This window comes from Anolis carolinensis, chromosome 6 (genome assembly GCF_035594765.1).
Source record: "Anolis carolinensis isolate JA03-04 chromosome 6, rAnoCar3.1.pri, whole genome shotgun sequence".
In the NCBI taxonomy this organism is placed as follows: Eukaryota; Metazoa; Chordata; class Lepidosauria; order Squamata; family Dactyloidae; genus Anolis; species Anolis carolinensis.
Window position 1 is genome coordinate 39,456,589 of NC_085846.1, and position 25,636 is coordinate 39,482,224.

Below are 25,636 nucleotides of genomic sequence, written 5' to 3' on the forward strand. Positions count from 1 at the left end.
TATGTGTTCTGAACTAACTGGGAAAGAATGGTAAGGTTAAAAAGTTGTATCCAAGTGGTAACTATAATACTGACAAATAAACAAAGTTGATTTTCAAAAATATTGCACTTTTTTGGAATGCACCAGTATGTTAAAAGGAATGGTTTAACCTACAGTGAAGTACATATAACACTGTGACTTAAGAGCCATGGTCTTAAATATACTTAAGGTTACAAGCATGGAGAGGCCTGAAAAGCTGAAACTAAAGGCCATGTGAAAAACATCTTCATTTAGAAAATGAAATTCAAAATACTACTACATCACTGTAGTTGCTAATTTGATTTACATCTTGCTTATTTCCCAATAGACCACACATAGTTTACAATATAAACAAATGAGCTGAAACAGTATGTAGTACAAACCTTTAAAAAGCATTAACCAATCAATCCAATCAAAACATTAATTTAAAACAATTTTTAAAACCCACAATGAGCCCCAATTACATACTAAGAGCATATCCTTTGCATATGCCAATTTGTTAAAGGCGGAAAAGCCTGTTTGAATGATAAGGTTTTTGCTGCCTAGGAAAGAGAGGCCCACACTAGTTAGGTATATAAACAGCAATAGTTTATCATAAGAAGCCACAAGAATAAATTATACACTTTAAAAATATAATCAGCCCTTTCTGCTTCAGAAATAAAATAGCTGAAAAATCAAGAATCTTGGAGGAGGTGAAAAAAACACAATTTCCACTGATTTTCAAGCAAAGGTTCTTTAAAAAAAGCATCAATATAAATAGGAAACCCAATGGAACATGGAAGGAGGCAATTTCAACAAATTATTTTCGCATCGCATCAAGGAATAGTACTAATACAAAAAATACCCAGAAATGCAAGCCACATCTCTTACCTTCAAAGCTTCCTCATATTCCTCTGAAAATAAAAGACACAAGAAATGCAATAAACACAACCACATCCATTAAAAATGTTTGATATTTTACAATCTGCATTCAGGGCCACCTGTAGATTTAGATAATTGAAGATTCAGACTTCAAGACAGCATTAGCTCTTATTCCTGGTTGTCATATAAGATTCTTTTTCTTTTTGAAAAGCTCTATGGCAACTATTTTCACTTCTGGCTCTCAGGAGTGCATTTACATTGTAGAATTAATGCAGTTTGACATCATTTTAACTGCCATGGCTCAATGGTATGGAATCCTGGGATTTGTACTTTGGTGAGGCACCAGCTTTCTTTGGCAGAGAAGGCCGAAGACCTAGTAAAAAGACAGATCCCATTATTCCATAGCATCAAGACATGGAAGTTAAATGGTGCCAAAATGGATTAATTCTACAGCATAGATGCACCCCAAGGAAGCTGAGGCAGGATAAACAATAGAGGGTTACTATTTCTCTCGTTTTTCTTCCCATCGCTAGAAGCATTGGTGTTCTAACATTTTTGCATTTAAAGAAGGAATTCTAAGCATGCAGCAACTGTAATGCACCCCTTTTTTGGCCAAATTACAAAGGGTGCACTTCTTGCCACTGTGCCTTACATTTGCCACCATTTTTTTTAATTTCAAGATTTTGGCAACTGGGGTTCACATTAGAGTCCATGGCATATTTGATTCGAGTAAATATGGTAAAGGGGCACACTAGGTAAGAAAGTGTGTTAAAGAGGTGTCAAAGAAAAAGACACATCTTTATCACACAATGGAATTTAAAGAAATAGTGGAGGACTAAATGTCACATAATGATTTATATTAACAGGCCAAATCCTTGGCTACATGTTTCACTATAATTCATTTGGATCTCAGAAAACAGGCTATCTGCAAGGATCTTATCTAGAAAAATGGCAGATATTGGAATAAACATGCAATAGCTCTAAATATAGTCTGCACTAGGAGAAAATGAAGTGTATTGTGTCTCAAAATGTGTGTACTGCAAAAACATTTGCTTCTGTATTTCTCCCACAGCAGTACATAAAGCTTCTATTTTTATATACACAGCAGCCAAGACTTGTCAACAGCTATAATAAGCAAGCCAAAGGCAGCTTACCTGCAGTATTGACAGATACCTAGGAAAAGAAACAAAGAATAAATGACATACATTTCCCAGCTGCTGGTGCATTCATTAACATAATATTAAAGAGGGATTTCTATCCAAGGATTAAGGGGGTTGTTGTCTGGCTTCTATCATCACGCCTATTTATTCCTCTTGCTCCTGCCCATCATTAGCTTGTTTATGACCTCTTTCGTGAAAAGTTGAGTTTCTTATCCTTTCCCAAAACAGACCTACACTTCAAAGCAATGCCCAGCCTAACAACCCCTAGTCATTATTTTATTTTACAAGATTTCACAAAGGACACACAGAAGAATGCATTGTTGGTGAAACTTCATCTAGGCCCCATAACTTTCTTTTTTTAAAAAAAAAAACAAATGAGTACTATCACATCTCAGGAGGAATTTTTATAAGCTTTAGTCAAGTTTTTACCATCAGCAGCAATGAAACTGGTCAACGATGCAGGACAATCGGCTATTCTTAATTACTGTAGTTTCTTTCACTTTGAATTCTTAGTAATGGAAGTTCTCAATGCTGGATAAAAGTATCTTCTTCTCTGCCCAAAGCCTTGCTCTACTCTAGATGACAGAGAATTTGCACCTTTATAAATATTGTTGGGCTTTCAGCTCCTATTAGTACCATTCAATACACTAATGGTAAAGACTAATGGGAGCATTTGGAGGGCCACATGTTTCCCATTCTTGTTCTGCAATGGGGCTGGGGAAATCTATGTGTTAATGCCCCACCTTCTCTCAGCAAAAGCTCTACCAGCTTAGACCTGAAAGGAGCTGCCATCCAAAAAAAAACAAAAAACAAAAAAACAACACCCCCCCCCCCCCCCACACACACACACAAAAACAGAAACAGCTGAAACAAGTCCAGGGTGATCCAAAAATATTAATCTTACACACAGAAATCCAGATAAAGGAAGGACCTCTTTTGTTGCGTGCTGGGAAAATATTAGGCTTTCACTATGGCAGTGAGGAAATGGCAGGCAAAGAGGTAGGCTGCCATTGCCTTGGTCCCTTTCTTTAAAATCTGAATGATGAGGCTGGTTTTTTTTTAAAGCCTAGTTATTCTCAGATAACAAATTCTCAGATATTTATTTCCACATATTCATGTTTTTGTGTGTGGCAGAATTCCCTGTATGAATATACTTGAATCTGTAGCAGCAAGCCTTGCCAAAAATCAAGATTCACTAATACTAGGAAATTCAGCCTATGTGTAATCCAAGCTAATAAGAAAATGCTATCTAGCTGAAACTAGTTACTATCTATTCTTAAGCATTTTCAGATAATATTGTTTACAGTGACTTCGAGAGATTACTAAGGGAGAATCCAACCTAATACTATCCAATGCAGGCCAAATGCTAATCAAGAAGGGGAATCTATTATGCTCAGAAAAGCTTCTAGTCTCCCAGAAGCATAACTACACAGTTTCCCCAAAATTTCCACCATGAAAACATTCCCTTAATAGGAAACATGGGGGTACCTCATCATGATCTTCATCTAGATATTTAATCTGGATCTCGTTCAGTTCAAATGAGACTTTGACCTGCAAGAGAAATGACATGCTGTGAAATTGACTGCTATGTATCTCATTATAGCCAGAAAATGATTCATGTCTAAAGAAATAATCTACTTCTCTCTTCTCTACTTCATGACTGACTTTGTGAAGACAGAAGGTTTCCTCTTCCCTTTGTTCCTGTCTGAACATTGTTCCTATCTGATGCTATATTCTTAAAAATCCAAAAAAACTGTGTCAGGATTATGGAACCTTACAACCTACGTATATTTTGTATAAAAATCATTTTTGCATAGCTTGTTTTGTGGTTCTTGGTCATAAAGATGATCAACAGACTAAGCAGAGTACTGGTTTCTAAAGTTGTCACCCTCTCCCAGTTTGAGAGCTTATCAAACCTTGGTCTCACAAGTTCAAGCAGTCATCAGAACTAGCAATATACCTCCCCAAATCAGAGCAGATTTTCACAATGTATAAAATTTGGGTTCAGTACCCAAATTTAAAGGTTGTGAGCTCTGCAATTACAACAATAATTTTGCTAGGTACTCCTGACAAAATGTAATTTATCAATCAGGTCAGGCAGCAGGCTAACAAAACCCAGTACGTGCTCATGCAAGGTAAACACCTGAGTACAAAGGTCCAAACAAACTCATGATAAAGTCCAGATAATCATCCTCCAGCAAAAACAAAGAAAATAAATGCAATTTGATTTTACAATTTGAAGGCAGGCTACTTCACTCGAAATATATTCAGAAAAGGCTTGCTTTCAGCAGCATTATTACAACTACTAGGAATTTTCTATTTCCCGTTACTTTTAGCACTAGACAATGTTATATTTGAAGCACATCCAAAAATCAGTATCTAAGAGGTCCTCCTTGCAGGTGGATAGAATGACCCATCTTGTGTCTTCACATACTCCGGCTCATTCCTAATTTATCTTCTGCTATGAAGCAGTGTGGAGAACAGCTTCCAACACAGATTTAGCACAAATCTTCATTCATTTGCTCTAAACTTTACAACAGTTGTTCTCAACCTGGGGTCCCTAGATGTTTTTGCCCTACAACTCCCAGAAATCCCAGCCAGTTAGGATTTCTGGGAGTTGAAGGCCAAAAATATCTGGGGACCCCAGGCTGAGAACCACTGCTTTACAAGGCTTAGTACATCTAAAGAGAACACCAAAATGCTTAGGTTGGAACCATAAATATATGATATATCATAGATCATTAATTATCACCATCATAGGCCCACCACTTCCTATTGGTTTTCTCAACCATGGCAAACACTGTGACTGCCAGGATACAACGTGCCTGTTATTAACTCTGTACTCAGCCTCTGCATGAAGTAAGACACAATCCATTGTTACTCATTTATAGTTTTAAAGGGTTATGAATGCTTGCTGTTTGGCCTTCTCAACTTTGAAGCTGGTCGTGGAGTGAGGAAATCATAATAAAGAAAACAATCCATCTATCTCCATCAGATCTAATACAGCAAAGAAAGAGAGGTCTTTTTATGCTGCCAGATGGGGCAGCACACCCATCAAGGTACATTCAAAACATGATATTGTTGTCATCAGCTTTTGTATCATGTCTGTTTCTCTCTATTATTAAATCCAAAATTTCTGTTTCATCTCCATGCTTTCAATATTGACCAGTGAAGTTCAGCTAACAAGGATCCAACTCACCATGGCTTCCACATCAGCCCATGTGGTACTAGCTGAATCAGAAACGAGGAAGCTCTGGGTGTCATTTTGGAAGGTCACATTGAGCTTGACCTGGGGATCCATTCTGCAGGACTACGGAAAGACAAAAATGCCACATTGGAAAAAATGTTAGAGTGTTGTCAAAGGCTTTCCTGGCCGGAATCACAGGGTTGTTGTGAGTTTTCCGGGCTGTAGGGCCATGTTCCAGAATCATTCTCTCCTGATGTTTCGCCCATATCTGTGGCAGGCATCCTCAGAGGTTGTAAGGTATACTGGACCCTGGGGAAACTGAATATACCTCACAACCTCTGAGGATGCCTGCCATAGATGTGGGTGAAATGTCAGGAGAGAATGCCTCTGGAACATGGCCATACAGCCCGGAAAACTCACAATAAAAATGTTAAGAGTGTTTTGAACTTACTTCCCTTTTAAGAGAAGGAAAAGATCAATTTTAAAAATTAGTATTGACAGGGCTTTTGAAACCAAGTAAGAACAGTGTCAGATAAGAAGGCAATGGTGTCCACTTCTGCTTATTGTTTCTTTCACTGCTCTGAAAACCTTTCTCACAGTACAAATGCATATCTGTCACGCTCACTTCAAACGACCAGCATGAACGCAGATCAAAGACAGCTGCTATCAAAACCGATCTTTATTGAAGAACACACGACTTGGAAAAAGTCGAGAATGACATAATGTTTACATACAAGCAATTTTATCACCTTGGTTGCAACGTAACACCACACGTAAATATCATCACCAAACCCCACCCCCTGTATCACATTTCTACTATTCCCACACAAACTACTCATTATAATTGTTATGATTTTCACCCCCGAGTTCCCATGCTCTGCCGCCAGGTGTTTTCATGATACATTCAGGAGTGTTGATGTTATGGCTCCAATTCCAGGGCTTGCAAATTCAGCCCTGGGAATTGGTCCCATGACATGGCGCCCCCCTTTTCTCCGTCCTCCTCTTTTGTGCTTCCTCCATCACGACTCTGAAATGAATCAAACAAGAACACTAGGTATCCATTTTGTCCAAAGTACCCATATACTTTTTTAATAAACTGCGATGGAACACTGGATGTATTTTCCCCAAACTTTTTGGTAAGGACAATTGGAAAGTCACTTCGTTTATCACATCCTGTATCCTGAAAGGTCCAATAAATTTGGGGCCCAGTTTTCTTGAAGGTAGCCCCAATTTGATGTTTTGTGTGCTTAACCACACTAAGTCCCCTTTCTCCAATTTATCGCCTTCCACCCTTTTCCTGTCTGCGAATGTTTTATACTTTTTGTGTGCTTCTTTTAAGGATGCAGTCACCTGACTCCAACATTCTAGCATTTGGGTTTTCCATTTCCCTGCCCCTGTTTCTTCATTCTCTGCCCACCTTGGCAATTGGGGCAGAGGCTGAATCTCATACCCATAAACTACTTCAAAGGGGGTTTTATTTGTTGCGGAATGTATGGCAGAATTAAAAGCTAGTTCAGCGAAGGCTAGCCACTTAGACCAATCATTTTGTCTCATATTAGAGTACATGCGAAGGAACTGCCCAAGCGTCTGTTGAGTACGTTCTACCGCCCCGTTTGTCATGGGGTGAAAAGCAGAACTTAGGCTCCTTTCTGCTCCTAGCATTTCCAAGAATTTTTCCCAGAATTTTGCTGTGAATTGAACACCCCTATCACTAACCACTCTACTGGGACATCCATGAAGTTTGTAAATGTGGTTTATGTATAATTCAGCCAGTTTCTCTGCCGATGGTAGTTTAGTCAGGGCTATAAAGTGGGCCTGTTTAGAAAACAGGTCTAATACTGTCCATATGTAGCGATGTCCCCTGCTAACAGGCAATTCTCCCACAAAGTCCATGGCTACACATTCCCAAGGCCTGGTAGGTTCTGCTACCGTTTGTAATAGTCCCATTGGCTTCCCTCCTCTCGATTTATTTCTGGCACAATCATCGCATTGGATAACATAATTTTTTATGTCCTTTCTCATCCCTGGCCACCAACAGTGTTTTGCTATCGCCTTTGTCGTTTTTGTAATCCCCATATGACCAGCGCTCTGGTTATTATGAAAACGATGCAAAATCTTAATCCTCAATATCGCTGGGATGTACAGTTTTTTGTTCACAAACCAAAATCCCCCCTTCTGCTCCCCTTTTTCCGCGTTGGATAAGATCCACTGATCTCCTTCATATGACTGCCTCAGTTCTTTTTCCCAACTATCTTCTTCGTCAAATTTGACAGTAGCAGTGCTCTCCCTTTGAGCCTGCGCTCTTGTACTGACAGCTAACCCCCATTGTCTTTCGGAAAATAACGTTCCCTCTTTTGCTGTGGTTATGTCCTCGTGCTGAGGCATGCGTGAAAGAGCATCTGCCAAAACATTCTGTTTCCCTTGGAAAAACTTTAATTGGAAATCGAACCTGCTAAAGTATTGTGCCCATCTAATTTGTTTGGGGGATAATTTTCGAGGAGATTTTAAGTACTGGAGGTTCTTATGATCAGACCAAATTTCAAATGGGATTCCACTCCCTTCGAGGAAGTGTCGCCAGCATTCCAAGGCCTTTAATATAGCTAATGCTTCCTTTTCCCATATGGGCCAACATTTTTCAGTTTCACTGAACTTCCGAGACAAATATCCGCAAGGTTTTAAGTTCCCATTTTGATCTTTTTGCAACAGTACTGCTCCGTATGCACAATCTGAAGCATCACAATGTATTATGAAAGGGCTTTGAATGTCGGGGTGTTTTAGGACAGGTTCTTCTGTAAAGCGTTCTTTTAGGGTTTCAAAAGCCTTTTGGCATTCTGGCGTCCAGCTCAACTTGGCGCCAGGGGCTTTCACTTTCGCCGTCTCTCCTTTCCCCTTTGTTTTCAAAAGTTCTGTGAGGGGTGCGGTTATTTGTGCAAAGCCTTTTATGAATGATCTATAGAAATTTGCAAATCCTAGGAACGATTGCAATTGTCTCCTGGTTTGAGGCACTCCCCATTCTCTTACGTCCGACACTTTGGATGGGTCCATAGCTAACCCCTCCGGAGATATTCGATACCCCAAAAAGTCAATTTGCGTTTTGTTAAATTCACATTTGGAAAGTTTCGCATACAGTTTTGCTTCCCTCAGTTTTTGCAAAACTTCCCGGACTAGTTCAATGTGTTGCTCTCTGTCCTCGCTTACGATAAGGATATCATCCAAAAATATGAATACTCCTCGATATAATAGTGGATGTAAGATTTCATTTATAAGCTGCATAAAGCAAGCGCCGCCGTTTTTTAAATCAAAAGGCAAAATTTGATATTCAAAATGTCCGAATGCGCAGGAAAATGCAGTTTTCCAAGTATCCTCGGGTTTGATTCTTAATTTATGATAAGCTTCAATTAAATCAAGTTTGGTAAATATGCTCCCTTTCTTTAACACGGTAATCAGATCCTTTACTAAGGGCATAGGGTATTTATTATCCTTAGTAATCGCATTTAAATTTCGATAGTCAATGCACAGTCTTAAAGAGTTGTCTTTCTTTCTCCTAAATAACACTGGGGCTCCCAAAGGGGAGCTGGACGGCTTAATGAAGCCTCGCGCCAGATTTCTATCAATGTATTTCCTTAATTCCTCCTTCTCCTGAACAGACATGGGATACACTTTTGGTAAGTTTGCTCCTGGGGTTATTTCGATTTCTACTTCTATATTCCTTTTGGGAGGTAATTTACTTGCCTCTTTCTGATTGAACACATCCACAAAGTCCCTGTATTCAGGGGGCAATAGTTCTTGGTCTATTTCCCCCGCTTCATCTCCCTCACTCTCTTCTTCTGCTATTTTGCTTATCTCCCATTGCGTTTGTTGCTCTTTAAATGCCAGGCTCTTTCCCCTCCAATCCACTTCGGGGTTTGCCTGTTCCAGCCATGGAATCCCTAGTATGATATTGTATGTGGCAATAGGGGCTATCACAAAGGATATTCTTCCTTCCCATTTGCCTATTTTACATGGGATCCCCTGTATTTCTTTCTTGGATACTTCCCCAGCAGCAACTGATCCATCTAGCTGCGAAAATGCAATTGGGGTGTCAAGCAGCGTTTGCTGGCATTTTAGCGCCCCTGCTAATTCCGGAGTTATAATGTTCCTAGAGCAACCACAATCCACGAATGCTCTACAGGTGGCCCGATTTTCTAACCCCGACAAGCAGATCGGCACTACCAGCATGCGTTTGTCTTGACTCACCAGCCTCTCCGGAGGTTCTGGGGCTCGCACCTCCTCCTCCGCTCGTCTCCCGGCTGCTGGCGTGGGCTTTGAGGCTTTGGGCGGTTCTCCCTTTCGGGCCCAACATTCTGCCGCCCGATGGCCCGTCTTCCCACATACAAAGCATCCCGGCTTAGGTCTGTTGTCGTCTCCTTTGAAGGGGATCCCCGGCCTCCCTCCGGGTCTCTCCTGCTTCCTCGTTTCTCCCCGACCCCTCGCCACCGGTCTCTGCTGGCCGCAGCCGCCGCCGCTCCGGAAGCGCTTTACTTGGGACAGGGTGGATTCGACGCGCCCTGCCAGTTGAATCCAACCCTGTAGTGTCTCTGGGTCATCTCTGTGCGCCGCCCAACTAAATACCTCGGGGCGCAGTCCCTCTTTGAATATCTCCACTTTGGTCACTTCGGACCACTCTGGTACCCTTTCCGCGAGATGGAGGAATTCTTCTGCGTACTCGGGCACCGTCTTGTCCCTCTGCTTTATTCCTTTTAGTTGGTCTCGAGCCCTCAATTGCTCCAGCGGGTCTCTAAATCGGTTTTCCAGTGCGGCGAGGAATTGGGGCACTGACCTCAAGCACGGGTCGCGTCTGGCATGTAATTGTACATACCAGCTGGCCGCTCCCCTCTTTAGAGTATTACCAATGGCCCGAACCATGCTTCCTTCGGAGGGGAATGTGTGTGCATTGTCCTCCATGTATCCTCTGATGCCAATGAGGAAAAAGTTCAGTTCGGATGATTCCCCTCCGTATTCCAGTTTGAGCTCCTCTCTCCTAGGCATCCATTCTGCGGCCCGCTGCCTTTGCATGGGTGGTCTGGGGAGGGGTTGCATCAGGTTCCCCTGAGCTGGCCCTTTGATCACTCCGCGTCCCAGCCCGGCGGTCGTTCCCTGCGGCCCTCGGAATTCCGCTGCTGCTGTCGGCCCTTCCACCCAATTGAACGCAGGTCCTGCTGTAGCCCCCGCACTTCGCACTCCTTCGCCGTATGGTGCATCCTCCCCGTCTCCATGGATCTCCGGCTCCTCCTCGCCTTCCTCCATTAACCCGCTGGACCCGATCCCTGGTCCCAGCGGTCTTTCAACCCCGACACCCATTCGGGGGTTTGGGAGTACTGTTGGAGTTGGCGGTCTCAGAGTCTCCAAGGCTCGCTGGCGATCCTCCTCGCACGCCATCCTTTCTCGGAACTCCAGCTCCTGCCAATACTCCTCATCTCCACCGCCTCCTGTTGCCGTTGGGCTCTGCATCGATGCGCGCTGGCCCCTCTGGCTCCAAGCCTCGTCCTTACTCGGCTCCCTTTCGGCACCGTATCGAGTGGGCTCCCTCTGGAGATTCTCCTCCAACAGCGGCACCAATCTTCCCACGGTTTCCGACAGCCTGTACAGGTTGGTCTCCAAGATAGACAACCGTAGGTCCACGGTCTCCGGCATGCTCCCTCCAGACCCCCAACTGGTCTCTGCAGCTGCTGAGACACCTCTTCCTCCTCTGGGGATCCTCTGGGTAATTCCGTTCGGTCTGGGGTATCCGGTAGAGGAAGCGATGGCTTGTAGCGTTTCCTCTCCCAGCGGCCGAGCCTCTGGAAAGGGCCCCTCTGCTCCTTTCGGGCTTTGATCGCCCCCTCCACTCATTTTCACTTCACTGCGACTCTGCAGGAGGGTGAGAATGGGGATTCTCGACTTAATTGTCACGCTCACTTCAAACGACCAGCATGAACGCAGATCAAAGACAGCTGCTATCAAAACCGATCTTTATTGAAGAACACACGACTTGGAAAAAGTCGAGAATGACATAATGTTTACATACAAGCAATTTTATCACCTTGGTTGCAACGTAACACCACACGTAAATATCATCACCAAACCCCACCCCCTGTATCACATTTCTACTATTCCCACACAAACTACTCATTATAATTGTTATGATTTTCACCCCCGAGTTCCCATGCTCTGCCGCCAGGTGTTTTCATGATACATTCAGGAGTGTTGATGTTATGGCTCCAATTCCAGGGCTTGCAAATTCAGCCCTGGGAATTGGTCCCATGACACATATCTGCTCACATATTTTTTCCTCTTCATTGTAATTCAAATAATAAACTTTCCCACTGAAAACAGGACCCTGGGGAAACTGAATTATAATTGTAAAGCAATACATAAATGAAACCAGTCAAATGTCACATACACAATGCTTTGTCCCAATGCAGCTAACAAGAGACAACGCTGATTTTACAACAAAGTATTTTTTAAAAACCTCAGTATTCACCTATTGTCAGTCACTTGGCTAAGTTCTTTCCATGTATGCTACTCCCAGAAGTCTCTGCCTCATTTCAGATGACCTCTAGTCAGGCAGCTGTTTGTCTGGAGATTTGGTGATCCCAGTCAGCTGATTGTAATTCACCTGAACGTCATAAAATGAACTAGGACACAACATGCCCAAACTCCACCCACTAGCACATCTTCCTCTTTCACATAATCCTGCTCACACAAGGATTTATCTCACTGAGATGTCTACGCCACACTCTTAATGGAATTCATTTGCCCTCAACTGCAAACCATAGCCCATTTCCAGAGCAGAGATTGTGAAGCCGTTTTGAGTTGTGGCTTTTTGCAATTATAGCACAGGCTATAAGATATAAATAGGCTATGCCAGGAGTTTTTAAGGTTTTCAGGCCTTTATTACCTGTTATTTCAACCTGCAATCCAGGTTTTTAAAAGAAAACATTTGATTTTCTTTTGAACAGGGTTTAAAAATGACCGCCTCTGTATTATCCCCTTTAATTATTTCCAGTTTCTTTAAACTGTGTAGTCCAATTGTAGGTCATGACCTATGTATTGAGTCTTTACCTTGCACCTTTTTTTTTTGGAGACGGGGAGGTTCTGACACATTTGAAAATTTGCAAATGTCAAGAAAATCTCATAGATCCAATTTAAATATTTTAAATACATCCTTATTCCACAAACATTCTATTGGGTCCCCATCTTGCAAAACCTGAACACAGGAAATTACATTTTGTACCATGCATACCAGAAATTCACCATCTGCATGACCTACTTGCAATGTTGGTGAAATAATTCTGCAGTAATAATGTCCTCAAGCCAGACACAATATTAACTTGTCTGCAAAGACCCTGGATTTTGCATCTTGTGCATTCAAGAATGAAAAACATAACCTGCACAGGAACAACCTACTTAATACTCGCAATCTAATATAATATTTCAGCTCTTTTCAAATGCTCTTTCAATGTTTTGGGCAGAATGTTGTCAAAACAAAGAAAGTTACCAGCAAAATCTTACAAGGAACACCTGCAACTGCAGGAAGCATAATACTCCTTAGAGTAAAAATACAAGCTGAGCATCCGTATTCTGGAAATCAAATATTGGTGGCTGAGAGAGTGATGCTTCGGACCCATCTCCATGATATCTCATTATGTATGTGAATACAAATACAGATATTCAATAATCCAAAATACTCAGATAAGGGATACTCAGTCTATACAATAATCATAATTGTTTCCCGGCTCTCATAACTAGAGGTGGGGTACAACACAGTCAAAATACATCAGCACAAAATACAAACAAAATACATATATCGAAACACAACACTATAAAACACATTCAACAAAACACAGGGGTACAAAGATTAATAGAACATAGCTTTCCAAACTCTATGTCACAATACATTAGCGTGTCGGCTGCAGTGTGTAGGTCATTGTGCAAACCTAACGAGAAACCTTTGAGTCAATGTGAAATATATATATTTAAATATAAATAAAAGATTTTTGAAGTATCTTGTGCCCCCCTTACATTTCATTATTACAATATATATGTGTGTCTGCATGTCTTATAAGGGATTAGTTTAACCTCCGGTTTGGTAATAAAACTGATTTACTATGTCGCATGATGCATGTCTAAAAAGTGTGTCACCAAACTGAAATGCCTGGAAACTTCTGCTCTACACTATGGATTTAATGCATTTTAATGGCCATTTTCATAATCATTACTATTACTGGCAGCTTACACCGTAGAGCAGAGCTTTCCAAACTGTGCCCCCTACAAAGTGTCACCTACAGTACATAGGTGTGTTGTGTGAACATAACGAGAAACCTCTGAAAAAAGCAATAATAACATGCATTTGTTTTTATGAAGCAAAAGGCTTTATTAGTAACATTAATATTAGTATCAGTAACATTGTTACTCAGAAATGACCAAACTTACCTTACTAATCATATTTTTAAAAATATCAATGAAAGGTTTTAACAAGGTATGTTGTGTCCCCATATGTTCAGTTATTATGTATGCATCTGCATGTCTTATAAGGTCTTGCTAGTAAAACTGAATCACTGTGTCACAAAATAATGCAGGTCTAAAAGTGTCACCCCAACATGAAAGGTTTGTAACTCTCTGCAGTAGTATGTCAGCTCCAGTGTGTTGTACCAATGTAACAAAAAAAACCCTTGAGCCCATGCAAAATAAACAATTATATATATATATATATATAAATATAATGAAAGGTTTCCATGAGATATGTTGCACCCTATACATTTTGTTGACAATTTATGCATGTGCGTGCATCATTTAGGAGAGGTTTGGCTTAATCTCTAGTTTGCTAGTAACTGAATGACTGTGTCGCAGAATGATGCATGTCTAAAAAGAGTGTCACCAACATGAAATGTTTTGAAAGCTCTGATCTATGGGGAAGAATTAATGCAGTAATTAAAATATAGAAACCGAGATTTGGAAAGTACACTAACACCAAAGGCCATCTAGTCCAACCCCATTTGGCTATGCAAGAAAACACAACACAAGCCCTCTTGGCAGATGGTCATCCAGCCTCTGTTGAAAAACCTGCGAGAAAGGTTACTCTTATGGCCTCATCTACACTGCCATATAATCCAGTTTCTGAATCTAGATTATACTATGTAACCCAATTTTTGTTCCTGAGTTGTAAATCTACAGCATATTTTGCTATCGTTTTTCAATGCATGTCTTTTTTTTTTGTGTGTGTGTCAGGAGCAACTCGAGAAACTGCAAGTTGCTTCTGGGGTGAGAGAATTGGCCGTCTGTAAGGATGTTGCCCAGGGGACGCCTGGATGTTTTTTGATGTTTTTACCATCCTTGTGGGAGGCTTCTCTTATGTCCCTGCATGGAGCTAGAGCTGATAGAGGGAGCTCATCTATGCTCTCCCCGGGTTGGATTCGAACCTGGCAGCCTTCAGGTCAGCAACCCAACCTTCAAGTCACAAGGCTTTATCCCACTACGCCACCAGGGGCTCCATGCATGTATCATAGACTCCTTCTACACTCTGCTATATAAAATCCAGATTATCTGCTTTGAATAATCCAGATTTTATATGGCAGTGTAGATAGGGTCAAAAACAGCCAACCGAACTGGATTATATGGCAGTGTGGAGTCAGATAACCCAGTTCAAAGCAGATATTGAGGATTACCTGCCTTGATATTCTGGGTTATATGGCTGTATGGAAGGGCCCTGAGTCCACACTGCCATATAATTCAGTTCAATGTGGATTTTATACAGCCATGTAGGAGGGGCCTCATATAATCCAGTTGTAAAGCAGACAATGCGGATTCAAAAACTGGATGATATGGCAGTCTAGAAGGGGTCATAGTGTCTCAAGCAATTCAACATAGGCTCCTTCTACACTGCCCTGTCATCCAGATTATCAAAGCAGACAATCAGGGCCCTTCTACACAGCCATATAACCCAGAATATCAAGGCAGAATATCCACAATATCTGCTTTGAACTGGGTTATCTGAGTCCACACTGCCGTATATTCCGGTTCAAAGCAGAATATGTGGGATTTATTCAGCTGTGTGGAAGGGCCTTCGGGGCTCTTCTACACAGCCCTATATCCCAGAATATCAAGGCCGAAAAACCCACATTATCTGAGTATGGACTTAGATAACCCAGTTCAATGCAGATATCTTGGGATTTTCGGCCTCGATATTCTGGAATATAGGACTGAGTGAAAGGGTCCTCGGATTGACTGATTTGAACTTAATTATATGAGTCTAATGGCGCCCCATGCAGTCATGCCGGCCACATGACCTTGGAGGTGTTTACGGACAACGCCGGCTCTTCGGCTTAGAAATGGAGATGAGCACCAACCCCCAGAGTCGGTTACGACTGAACTTAACGTCAGGGAAAACCTTTACCTTTATATGAGTCTACAGAGCTGTAAAATCCAGGCCCCTTTTACACTGCCCTATAATTTATATTTCTCAAAATAAATAATCCACATTATCTGCATTGACCTGGATTATATAAATCTACACTGCAATATAATCCTGTACAAAGCAGATAATTTTAGATGGCAACGTAGATGGGGCTGGCCATCACATAGAATTATGGTAACTGTAGTTTGACCAGGCCTTTAGCCACAAACTATACATCCCAGGATTCCATATCATCGAGCTATATCCAACTGCATTAATTCTACAGTGTAGATGAGGCAAAAATCTGCTTGGAAAGCTCTGCTATATATAGGTTTTGCTTTCAAGCTGTTTCATTCTCCTCGGCACAAAAGGCCAGGCAAATAAGGCCCAATCTAACGCACGACATCACCTGAGGGAAAGAGGGGAACCATGAAGAGGAAATATAGGAAATACAACCTCCCCCTCGCCCATGGCGTCACTAAAGAGGTCTCGTTTCGAAAGAGTGAGGAAAAGGCAGAAGCAGCGGTCTCACCGTCATTCCCAGCCGGTGCCGGAGCCACGGAGGAAGGCCGAGTGTGAGGCCTTTCGTGGACTGAAGCCTCCCTCCGCCTCAGTCCTCTGGCCCCCTCAGGCGCTGTGACGCGCAAAACCAGGCAGACTGGCCGAGCTTCCCCTCGCAACAGCGCCTGCTCGCACGCCATTGGCCCGCCTCGCACGCCACTCGGCCCGTCGCGTCACGCCATTGGCTGCGACTCACGCTCGGAGGCGGGATGGAAGGAAGAGAGAAGTCTCTCAGAAGAACAACAACAACAAGAGAGAGGCGCTTCCTATTGTCCCGAGAAGGATTTTCCGGGTTCAGCCGGAGGTGTTCTGCGCCTGCGCAGAACCTGCTCCAACCCCCCCCCTCCCAAATTCAGATTCTCTTTACTCAAACTGACCCAGAGGGCGAGGTTGTTGAACATTAGCCACGCAAACGCTCTTGACGTCACGTGGGCGGAGCCTGAACTGAGCACTAATTGACTCGCGCAGCTCTTTCCTCCTCCCTCCCTGGAACGGCGCTCCTCGTTGAACCAATCGGAGGCCTCCTTCGCGTTTGACGTCATTGCGACGGACGCGGAAGCAGTGAAGCGATTGGTTGGCGAGCGGTTGCTTCGGAAACGGCTCCGGAGAAGGCGCGAAAAGAAAACGGAGCAATGTCTAAGTTTGAGCTCGCATAGAGAAGAAGGAAAGTGAGCGTCGGGTAAGAGCAAGGGATGTGTGCTCCATTTGAATATATGTGTGAGAGTCTAAGCAAAGTCTGAGGGGAAACGAGGAAGGCGGGATGGAAATAGGACCCCGTCTACACTGCCATATAATGGAGTTTGAAACTGCATTATATGGTCATATAGACTCATAAAATGTAGTTTAACTGCATGGAAGTGCTTTATATGTGGCCCTTTCTACATTGCCACATAAAATACATATTATCTCCCTTGATTTGGGTTATATGGCAGTGTAGATTCATATAATCCTCTTTAAATCAGAATTTGGATTATCTGCTTTGATTATATCCAAATTGTCTGCTTTAAGATAAATTATATGGCAGTGTAGGCTCAGTCCAAATCTGGGTTATCTGCTTTGATTATATCCAGATTGTCTGCTTTGAACTGGATTATATGGCAGTGTAGACTCAGATAATCCAGTTCAAATCTGGATTATCTGCTTTGATTATATCCAAATTGCCTGCTTTGAACTGGACTATATGGCAGTGTAGACTCAGATAATCCAGTTCAAATCGATGATGTGGAATATCTTCATTGATAATCTGAATTATATGGCAGTGCAGAAGTGGCCTGAGTCTACACTGACCCTATAATGCAGTTTCAAATTCCATTATATGGCAGTGTAAATGAGGCCCTAGAGGAGCTTGTCTTTAGTTTAGTTTTCCTAGGCCCCATCCACACAACTGTATAAAATCCACATTGAGCTGGATTATATGGCAGTGTGGACTCAGATAATCCAGTTCAAAGCAGATATTCTGGATTATCTGCCTTGATATTCTGGATTATATGACTGTGGGGGAAGGACCCCAAGTTTCATCTTTGGGTCTTATTTTAATAAGTAAAAATCAAGACCTTGATATTCAGCAAGATAAACAGCTCCACTAATCAACATGTAATCAGAATAAATAGGTCAGACAATCAGCATATAATAAGGAAATAGGCCAGATAATCAACATATGATCATAAACGGGCTCACTGATCATGGTATATTAATACGTAAGGCAGCTAATTGATGTATAATCATAAATAATTAAATAGGTCAACTAACACTGTTTAACACAATTTTTGTTCCTGGGCTATAAATGTCATTTCCGAATTGGTTTTATCATTAAAACATGGTCAAAGTTTATTAAACTGCAAAAACTTTGCATCCTGAAACATGTTATTCTAGTTTTTCAATGAATATCTCACAGAGGCCCCTTCTACATTCCCATATAAAATCCAGACAATCTCCTTTGAACTGGATTATACGGCAATATAGACTCATATAATCCAGTTCAAAGCAGATAATCTGGATTATATGGCAATGTAAGAGGAGCCAGAGTCACACCCAGTTTAACATAGTTTGTGGCAGCTATAAAAACAAAATTTCTGCAGTATAACTACTACTTTCAAAGTAAGTGCCTGACAATAAACAGGAAGTAATACTTTCAGAACAAGAACAGATTTTTTTAAAAGTTTTATTATAGTGTAACCAGAAATAAATAGGTCAGAAATCACATATAATAAATAAATAGGCCATGTAATCAAGGTATGATAATAAATAAATAGGCTCCCTAATTAGTATATAGTAATATATACATCAGCTAATTGATGTGTAATCATAAGTAATTAAATAGGTCAACTAATCAGCATGTAGTCACGACTTGCTAGAAAAGACAATGCTTGACAAGGTAGATGGCAGCAGGAAAAGAAGAAAGATGGCATTACAAGTGGATAGATTTTAGGTGTATCTACACTGTAGAACTAATGCAGTTTGACATCACTAAGTGCTATGGAATCATGGGAGTTGTAGTTTGATGAAACACCAGCACTCTTGAGCAGAGAATTAATAATATAAGTTATTTATTACCCACCTCTCGTCGTGGCTCGAGGCGGGTAATACACATGATAACATGAAAAAACTGAACACAATTAAAATACCAATAGCAAATATACATTGGTAAAATGCAGAGTAAAATTACCGATGAAATGCGGGTTAAAATTCTTACATTAAAGTTAGATAGCCCTGCTGTAAGAGACCTTCTAAAACTGCAACTCCCATGATCTGCAACTCCCATGGTCTCAGACTTCATTCATTCTACCAAGTATAGATGCATCCCTATTCAAGAAAATCATAGCCATGAATTTGCAAGGCCTGAGCAGGACTGTTGATGATGGATTGACCTGGAGGCCTTCTATTCATGGGGTCATATTATTTTGAAGTTATTTAACAATAACAAGAAGTAAACCAACACATTATCCTATATAGAATCATAGAATAGTAGAGTTGGAAGAGACCACATGGGCCATCTAGTCCAACCCCCTGCTAAGAAGCAGGAAATCGCATTCAAAGCACCCCCGACAGATGGCCATCCAGCCTCTGCTTAAAAGCCTCCAAGGAAGGAGCCTCCACCACGGCCCCGGGGAGAGAGTTCCACTGTCGAACAGCTCTCACAGTGAGGAAGTTCTTCCTGATGTTCAGGTGGAATCTCCTTTCCTGTAGTTTGAAGCCATTGTTCCGTGTCCTAGTCTGCAGGGCAGCAGAAAACAAGCTTGCTCCCTCTTCCCTATGACTTCCCTTCACGTATTTGTACATGGCTATCATGTCTCCTCTCAGCCTTCTCTTCTGCAGGCTAAACATGCCCAGCTCTTTAAGCCGCTCCTCATAGGGCTTGTTCTCCAGACCCTTAATCATTTTAGTCGCCCTCCTCTGGACGCTTTCCAGCTTGTCAACATCTCCCTTCAACTGTGGTGCCCAAAATTGGACACAGTATTCCAGGTGTGGTCTGACCAAGGCAGAATAGAGGGGGAGCATAACTTCCCTGGATCTAGACGCTATTCCCCTATTGATGCAGGCCAGAATCCCATTGGCTTTTTTAGCAGCCGCATCACATATCCTTACAGATATCCATATCTGTAAGGATAATTTCTTGAACTTTTTAAGGATGTTTTAAGTAGTATGGTTAAGCAAACTTGAACTGAAATCAATTGAATAAGGACCCTTCCACACAGTTGAATAAAATCCCAAATTTCTGCCTTGAACTAGGATATATGGCAGTGTGGACTTAGGACCCTTTTACACAGCCATATAACCCAAAATATCAAGCCATATAACCCACAATATCTGATTTGAATTGGGTTATCTAAGTCCATGCTGCCATATATCCCAGTTCAAAGCAGAAAATGAGGGATTTTATTCAGCTGCGGAAGGGGCCTCAGCCTTCATTCAGATTCAGCTGCAATTGGAAGGTAACTCTGCTCCTACTATTTTGGTGGGCTTCCCATAAGTACCTGAAGGGCTATTGTATGATCAAAGTGTTGAATTAGATAGCTCTTTGATTTGATCTATTATGACTCTTCTGACTTTTTTGATGTCCTTCAGATCCAAAAAACATCAGGTTAAATTTAAACCTTTTCTTTTGAAGGTGACTGAGAAGCTATGGATTCCTCCATTCCAACCATTACTGAAGTTCGTGGAATGTTGCTGGCTTTGCAGAAGAACTTGGAATGCCCCATATGGTATGACAATTGAGGAAGTAAATGTCAGTTTCCAGTTAACACAAAGTCTAAAATGTTGCCCTGAGCTTGGCAGAAATTAGTACTGATAAAATCAGACAGAAGGTCTTTTAGAAAATGGTAGAATCTACAAAATGTTGTCCTGTATGTCTACAAAATAGTTATTCCAGCTTTGGTATGATAGTTTATTTCAAATTTCCATGACTGCTCCTTCATTACAGTCAGTGAGGTGTGTTATGTAATGGCTTATTGCAGTTTTAGCTTTAGAGATATAAAATGTGGATCTGATAGGCTGGAGCAAAGGTCATGCTTATAGTGCATAATAGTGGACTGGCTTTACAGTCTGTGGTTCTTCCAAGATAATAACAAACCCTATATTTTGACTATACTTGGCTAGAAATATACCATAGAATAGCACTGGAGAAATATATAAATTTGGAAACTGGATAAATGAACCTGGATATCTGTTCAATTGATAAAGATATCTGTTCTATTGATATTGTACTCGTTTATGGCTCTGTTCTTGGATTGTTTAGATTTTAATCCCAGATATATAATTGGGTCAAGAGGAAATAAACCAACATCTAACCTCATAATCTCTATATATATAAATGAGTAATGGTGTCCCCAGAGCTGGCCCTAGGTATTTTTCAAGTGTAGGTGAACAGAATTTTGGCGCCCCCCCCCCCAAAAAAAACCCAATCAAAGAAAAATAAAAGCGTTGGATAAGCAAAAATGTTGGATAATAAGGAGGGATTAAGGAAAGGCTTATTAAACATCAAATTACATTAAGATTTTACAAATTAAGCACCAAAACATCATGTTTTACAACAAATCAACAGAAAAAGCAGTCTCGACTGCGCCCCCATATTTTTGCGCCCGAAGCGACTTCTTAATTCGCCTCATTGTTGGACCGGCTCTGGGTGTTCCCCCCCCCCCCCCGCCACTAAACAACAAAAGTACAAACTCCAGAACCTAGAAATTTGGCAGCACAATCCACCATCCTTGCCCCTAGGTTCCGACAACAAAAAGAAAAGAAAAATAAAGTCCTAATTAGAGGGAGAGGAATAATTGTTTTTAGCCAATTGCTGCCAGTTAGAAGGCTAAGCTCCGCCCACTTGGTCTCCTAGCAACCCACTCAGCCCAGGGGACAGGCAGAGTTAGGCCTCATTTAGGCCTCTTCCACACTGCCTATAAAATGCAGATTATCTGCTTTGAACTGGATTATATGGCAGTGTAGACTCAAGGCCCTTACACACAGCTATATAACCCATTTAGAATCTTATATTATCTGCTTTGAACTGGATTATCTTGACTTCACACTGCCATTTTATCCAGCTGTGTTGAAGGGGCCTCATATAATCCAGTTCTAAGCAGATAATATAAGATTATAAATATACAGTACAGTCTCACTTATCCAACATAAACAGGCCAGCAAAACATTGGATAAGTGAATATATTGGAAAATAAGAAGGGATTCAGGAAAAGCCGATTAAACATTACATTAGGTAATCATTATACAAATTAAGCACCAAAACATCATATTATACAACAAATTTGACAGAAAAAGTAGTTCCATATGCAGTAATGCTATGTAGTAATTACTGTATTTACAAATTTACCATCAAAATACCACAATGAATTTAAAACACTGACTACAAAAACATTGACTACTAAAAGGCAGACTGCGTTGCATAATCCAGAATGTTGGATAAGCGAATGTTGGATAAGTGAGATTCTACTCTAATATGAAATAATTACTGTGATAGAATAATACAGAACAATATAATCCATAAAACCAAGACAGTAAATAAAGAGCAACACTCTGAAAGCAGGGAAATTGGGAATTCCAGAAAGGAAACAACCAGGACCAGCTAACACCTCCCAAGAAAGGATTCTTCCAGAAAGGAAGCTGAGAAGCGAGTGAAGCAGTGTGTATTACCAAAGCCATTATTATTACTATTATTATTATTATTATTATTATTATTATTATTATTATTATTATTATTGTGTTTCTGTGAACCGTGAAAATGAATACAATTTGGCTCCAAGTATTCAAAAACACTAAAATCAGAATATATAAAAATTACTGTAGTATAATAAAACAGAACAATACAATCTCTAAAATCAGAACACTAAATAAACAACAACACTTTGAAAACAGGGGAATTCCACACAAGAAACAATCAGGACCAGCTAACACCTCCCAACAAAGTATTCCCATCACCAAAGTCTGGCAAATCCTCTGTTTTCTCAGGGCCACAGACAGTAGAAGCACCTAAAATATCGCAAATAACACCACTCTGAAAACAAGGGAATTCCAGACAGGAAACAATCAGGGCAAGCTAACACCTCCCAACAAAAAATTCACTCAGGGAGGAAGCAGCCAGGCTTTAAAGCTGCAAGGCCATTACATGCTAATCATTTTGCCTAATTGCAGCATTCATACTTCCCTCCAACAGACAAAAAAACCATTCAGAAATATTGTATATTCGCAAGCTTTAGGAAATAATATCGCCTGATGGCGCAGCATGTTAAAGCGCTGAGCTGCTGAGCTTCTGGACCGAAAGGTCGCAGGTTTGAATTGGGGGAGCGGAGAGAGCCCCCACTGTTACCCCACCTTCTGCCAACCCAGAAGTTCAGAAACATGCAAATGAGAGTAGATGAATAGGTACTGCTCCAGTGGGAAGGTACCGGCGCTCCATGCAGTCATGCCACATGACCTTGGGGGAGTCTACAGACAACGCCGGCTCTTCAGCTTACAAATGGAGATGAGCACCAACCCCCAGAATCAGACACGACTTAATGTCAGGGGAAAACCTTTACCCTTTACCTTAACTACCACCAATTCCTCAATACAGACTTTATTTCCCATACCACCATACTTCGCTACAGCAACGCGTGGCTGGGCACAGCTAGTGCATTATATATAGCCTGATCAATGCAGCTTTGGACATTGCAAAGAATTTGTAAAAGGGTTTTTAACATTATCTTTTGAATAAAAATGCCCCAAAATCAAGCTGAACATGGGAGGACAGAACAGTGAAAATAATGGGGGGTTTCAGTTGCTTCATGAAATGTGAAAGACACATGTTCTCAACTTTTGCCTAATGGATTCAAAAGAGGAAAGAGCATGTGGGAGCATGTGCGTTAAAGGCTTTCTTAGTCTCATTCATAATTTGTGCCATCTTTCTCAATTTTGAGCACATGAGTGGTAGCCCTATCATGAAGCACTAGCTAAATTAATTGGAGTAATAAGAACTAGTGTGCAGTCTTTTTCCTATCATCCAAACAACAAAATATGATAGTTTCCAAACAAAATCAAATTGAAAATTAGGGCCTCATCTGTTTTGTTTGGAAGCCATGATCCATTGAGATGTACAGTTTCGGATCATTTCAAAGCCATTTGTGGGTTGGATGAGCCCTTTTTTCATTTTTAATTACAAAAACTGAAATGCAGTTACTGTCTTATACATATACAGCGTGATTACCTTGTAACTATAGAGGCTGAATGAGTTTTATTATTACAGTCACAGGCCAGGAGTGTAAAACTTTAAAATTTTAAGACATTAAAAAAAGAGTTTTTTTTTAAGTGTTAACATTAAGACCAGATTTTCAGAACATTAAAAACAGAAGTTCCCTAATATGGAGTTGATTAACATGGCTTCATATATGACACTTATAAAATCTGTGGGTATGGATAATAAAATGAGTCAATTAAAACTGTACCTGCTAAAATTATCCACAAACTGCTTTCTTTTTTGTTATAGCTGGTGCACAAAGTTTAGGCCCCCTCTACACTGACATATAATTCAGATTATCAAAGCAGATAATCCACATTATCTGCTTTGAATTTGATTATATGAGTCTGAGGTAAAGGTAAAGGTTTTCCCCTGACATTAAGACCAGTCGTGTCCGACTCTGGGAGTTGGTGCTCATCTCCATTTCTAAGCTGAAGAGCCGGTGTTGTTTGTAGACACCTCCAAAGTCATGTGGCTGGCATCACTGCATGGAGTGCCGTGTGCCGTCCGCCAGACAATAAAAAAAAACTATAAAGCTGAAACGTGCCGTCCTTTATCCGGGCGAACTGCAAATCCCTATAAGCTGTCCTAAAATATTGAACGACTGAGTCTGGAGAACTTCAAAAAAGGATGTTTATTCATACAAGGTTGTAAACCTGGCACAGATCTTAAAGTTGCAGAAAATGAAACAAATTTCCATAGGTTTTAGTTGCAGAATTATCCCTGGTTCCAGAAGGCAAAGGTGATTATAAAACCACTATACCCTAATCACGCTGTCTATATTAGAAGGAGAAACTCTTTCCTTCCCTATCTTTACAGCAAAGATTAGTTCTAGAAGCGATGGAATAACCCTGCTCCTCTAACTAGATTTCCTATTCCAGATCAGTATAATTCAATACTTATCTAATTTGGATAGGCTTAGATTGGCCTGGTTTTGAGGATGATTTGTCCCAGTTAGCCTTGCACAGCTCCAGCACGTTGGAAGACTATAGCCAGAATGAAACTCTAAAATGGAGACTAGACCCTGGTAAAAAGGGCGGTCCTAAGATGTTGCATTCTTTGACCAATCACTGCAAAGAAAACTGCAGCCAGCTCTTGCAGATTCCAAGCCATTTTTCCTAGGCTTTTGCAGCCAGAGGCTCAAACAAAATGTAAAGGAGGGAAAACAAACAAACGACCAATAGGTAAGGCAAACCATCGTCCTGGGGGACGGAACACTCCCCGCTAAATTCCCAGGATGTGGGAATTTACCAATCAAAAACATACAAACACCTTTGTATACACAACAATACAAACACTAGAACTTTAAACATCTCCAATAAGCAACACGAGGTCACTAATTGGTCTGTCCAAAATGGACACTTTGCCTCTGTTGCAAGTCTTTAATTGAACTTTCCTGACCTTACCGTCCGGGCAAGGAAAGGTCTTTAATACAATGCCCATGGGCCACGCATGGCGGGGCAAGTCTTTGTCCTTTGGCAACACAAGGTTTCCCACCTTGGCATTGTCCTTTGAGTTTGCCAGAGTCTTCTGGTTGGAAGCTGGCTTAAGTATTCGGCCTTCCACCTCTTCCAGAAGTGGTTGGCTAAGGTCTGCACATGCAAAATTGGTGCCACAGTCCGACCAAATTAACTTAATTGGCCCTCTGAGGGCTATGAACCTTTTCAATGAATTTATGAATGATGAAGTGTCCATTCCCTCTGCAACCTCTATAT

The 25,636-nt window shown here is 41.2% G+C and overlaps 2 protein-coding genes across 5 annotated transcripts in view; one reads left to right on the forward strand and one right to left on the reverse strand.

The window, feature by feature from the left end:
* Positions 1–16,570, reverse strand: part of nbr1 (NBR1 autophagy cargo receptor) — a 33,696-nt gene extending 17,126 nt beyond the window's left edge. Inside the window, exons 1-6 of one of the 3 annotated variants that reach the window (XM_062957926.1) lie at positions 16,173–16,570; positions 9,463–11,115; positions 5,239–5,349; positions 3,528–3,590; positions 2,034–2,052; positions 889–911 (exon numbers count right to left, since the gene is read on the reverse strand). In XM_062957926.1, coding sequence (XP_062813996.1) covers positions 889–911; positions 2,034–2,052; positions 3,528–3,590; positions 5,239–5,349; positions 9,463–11,115; positions 16,173–16,178 — 1,875 coding nt within the window. In that variant the 5' untranslated portion in view covers positions 16,179–16,570. The remainder of the gene's footprint in view (positions 1–888; positions 912–2,033; positions 2,053–3,527; positions 3,591–5,238; positions 5,350–9,462; positions 11,116–16,172) is intronic. The other 2 variants (XM_062957925.1, XM_062957927.1) reach the window with 2 other exon arrangements.
* Positions 16,571–16,696: 126 nt separating this feature from the next.
* brca1 (BRCA1 DNA repair associated) overlaps positions 16,697–25,636 on the forward strand; it is an 84,962-nt gene continuing 76,022 nt past the window's right edge. The window contains exons 1-2 of one of the 2 annotated variants that reach the window (XM_008113176.3): positions 16,697–16,880; positions 20,310–20,403. In XM_008113176.3, coding sequence (XP_008111383.1) covers positions 20,324–20,403 — 80 coding nt within the window. In that variant the 5' untranslated portion in view covers positions 16,697–16,880; positions 20,310–20,323. The remainder of the gene's footprint in view (positions 16,881–20,309; positions 20,404–25,636) is intronic. The other variant, XM_008113175.3, reaches the window with a different exon arrangement.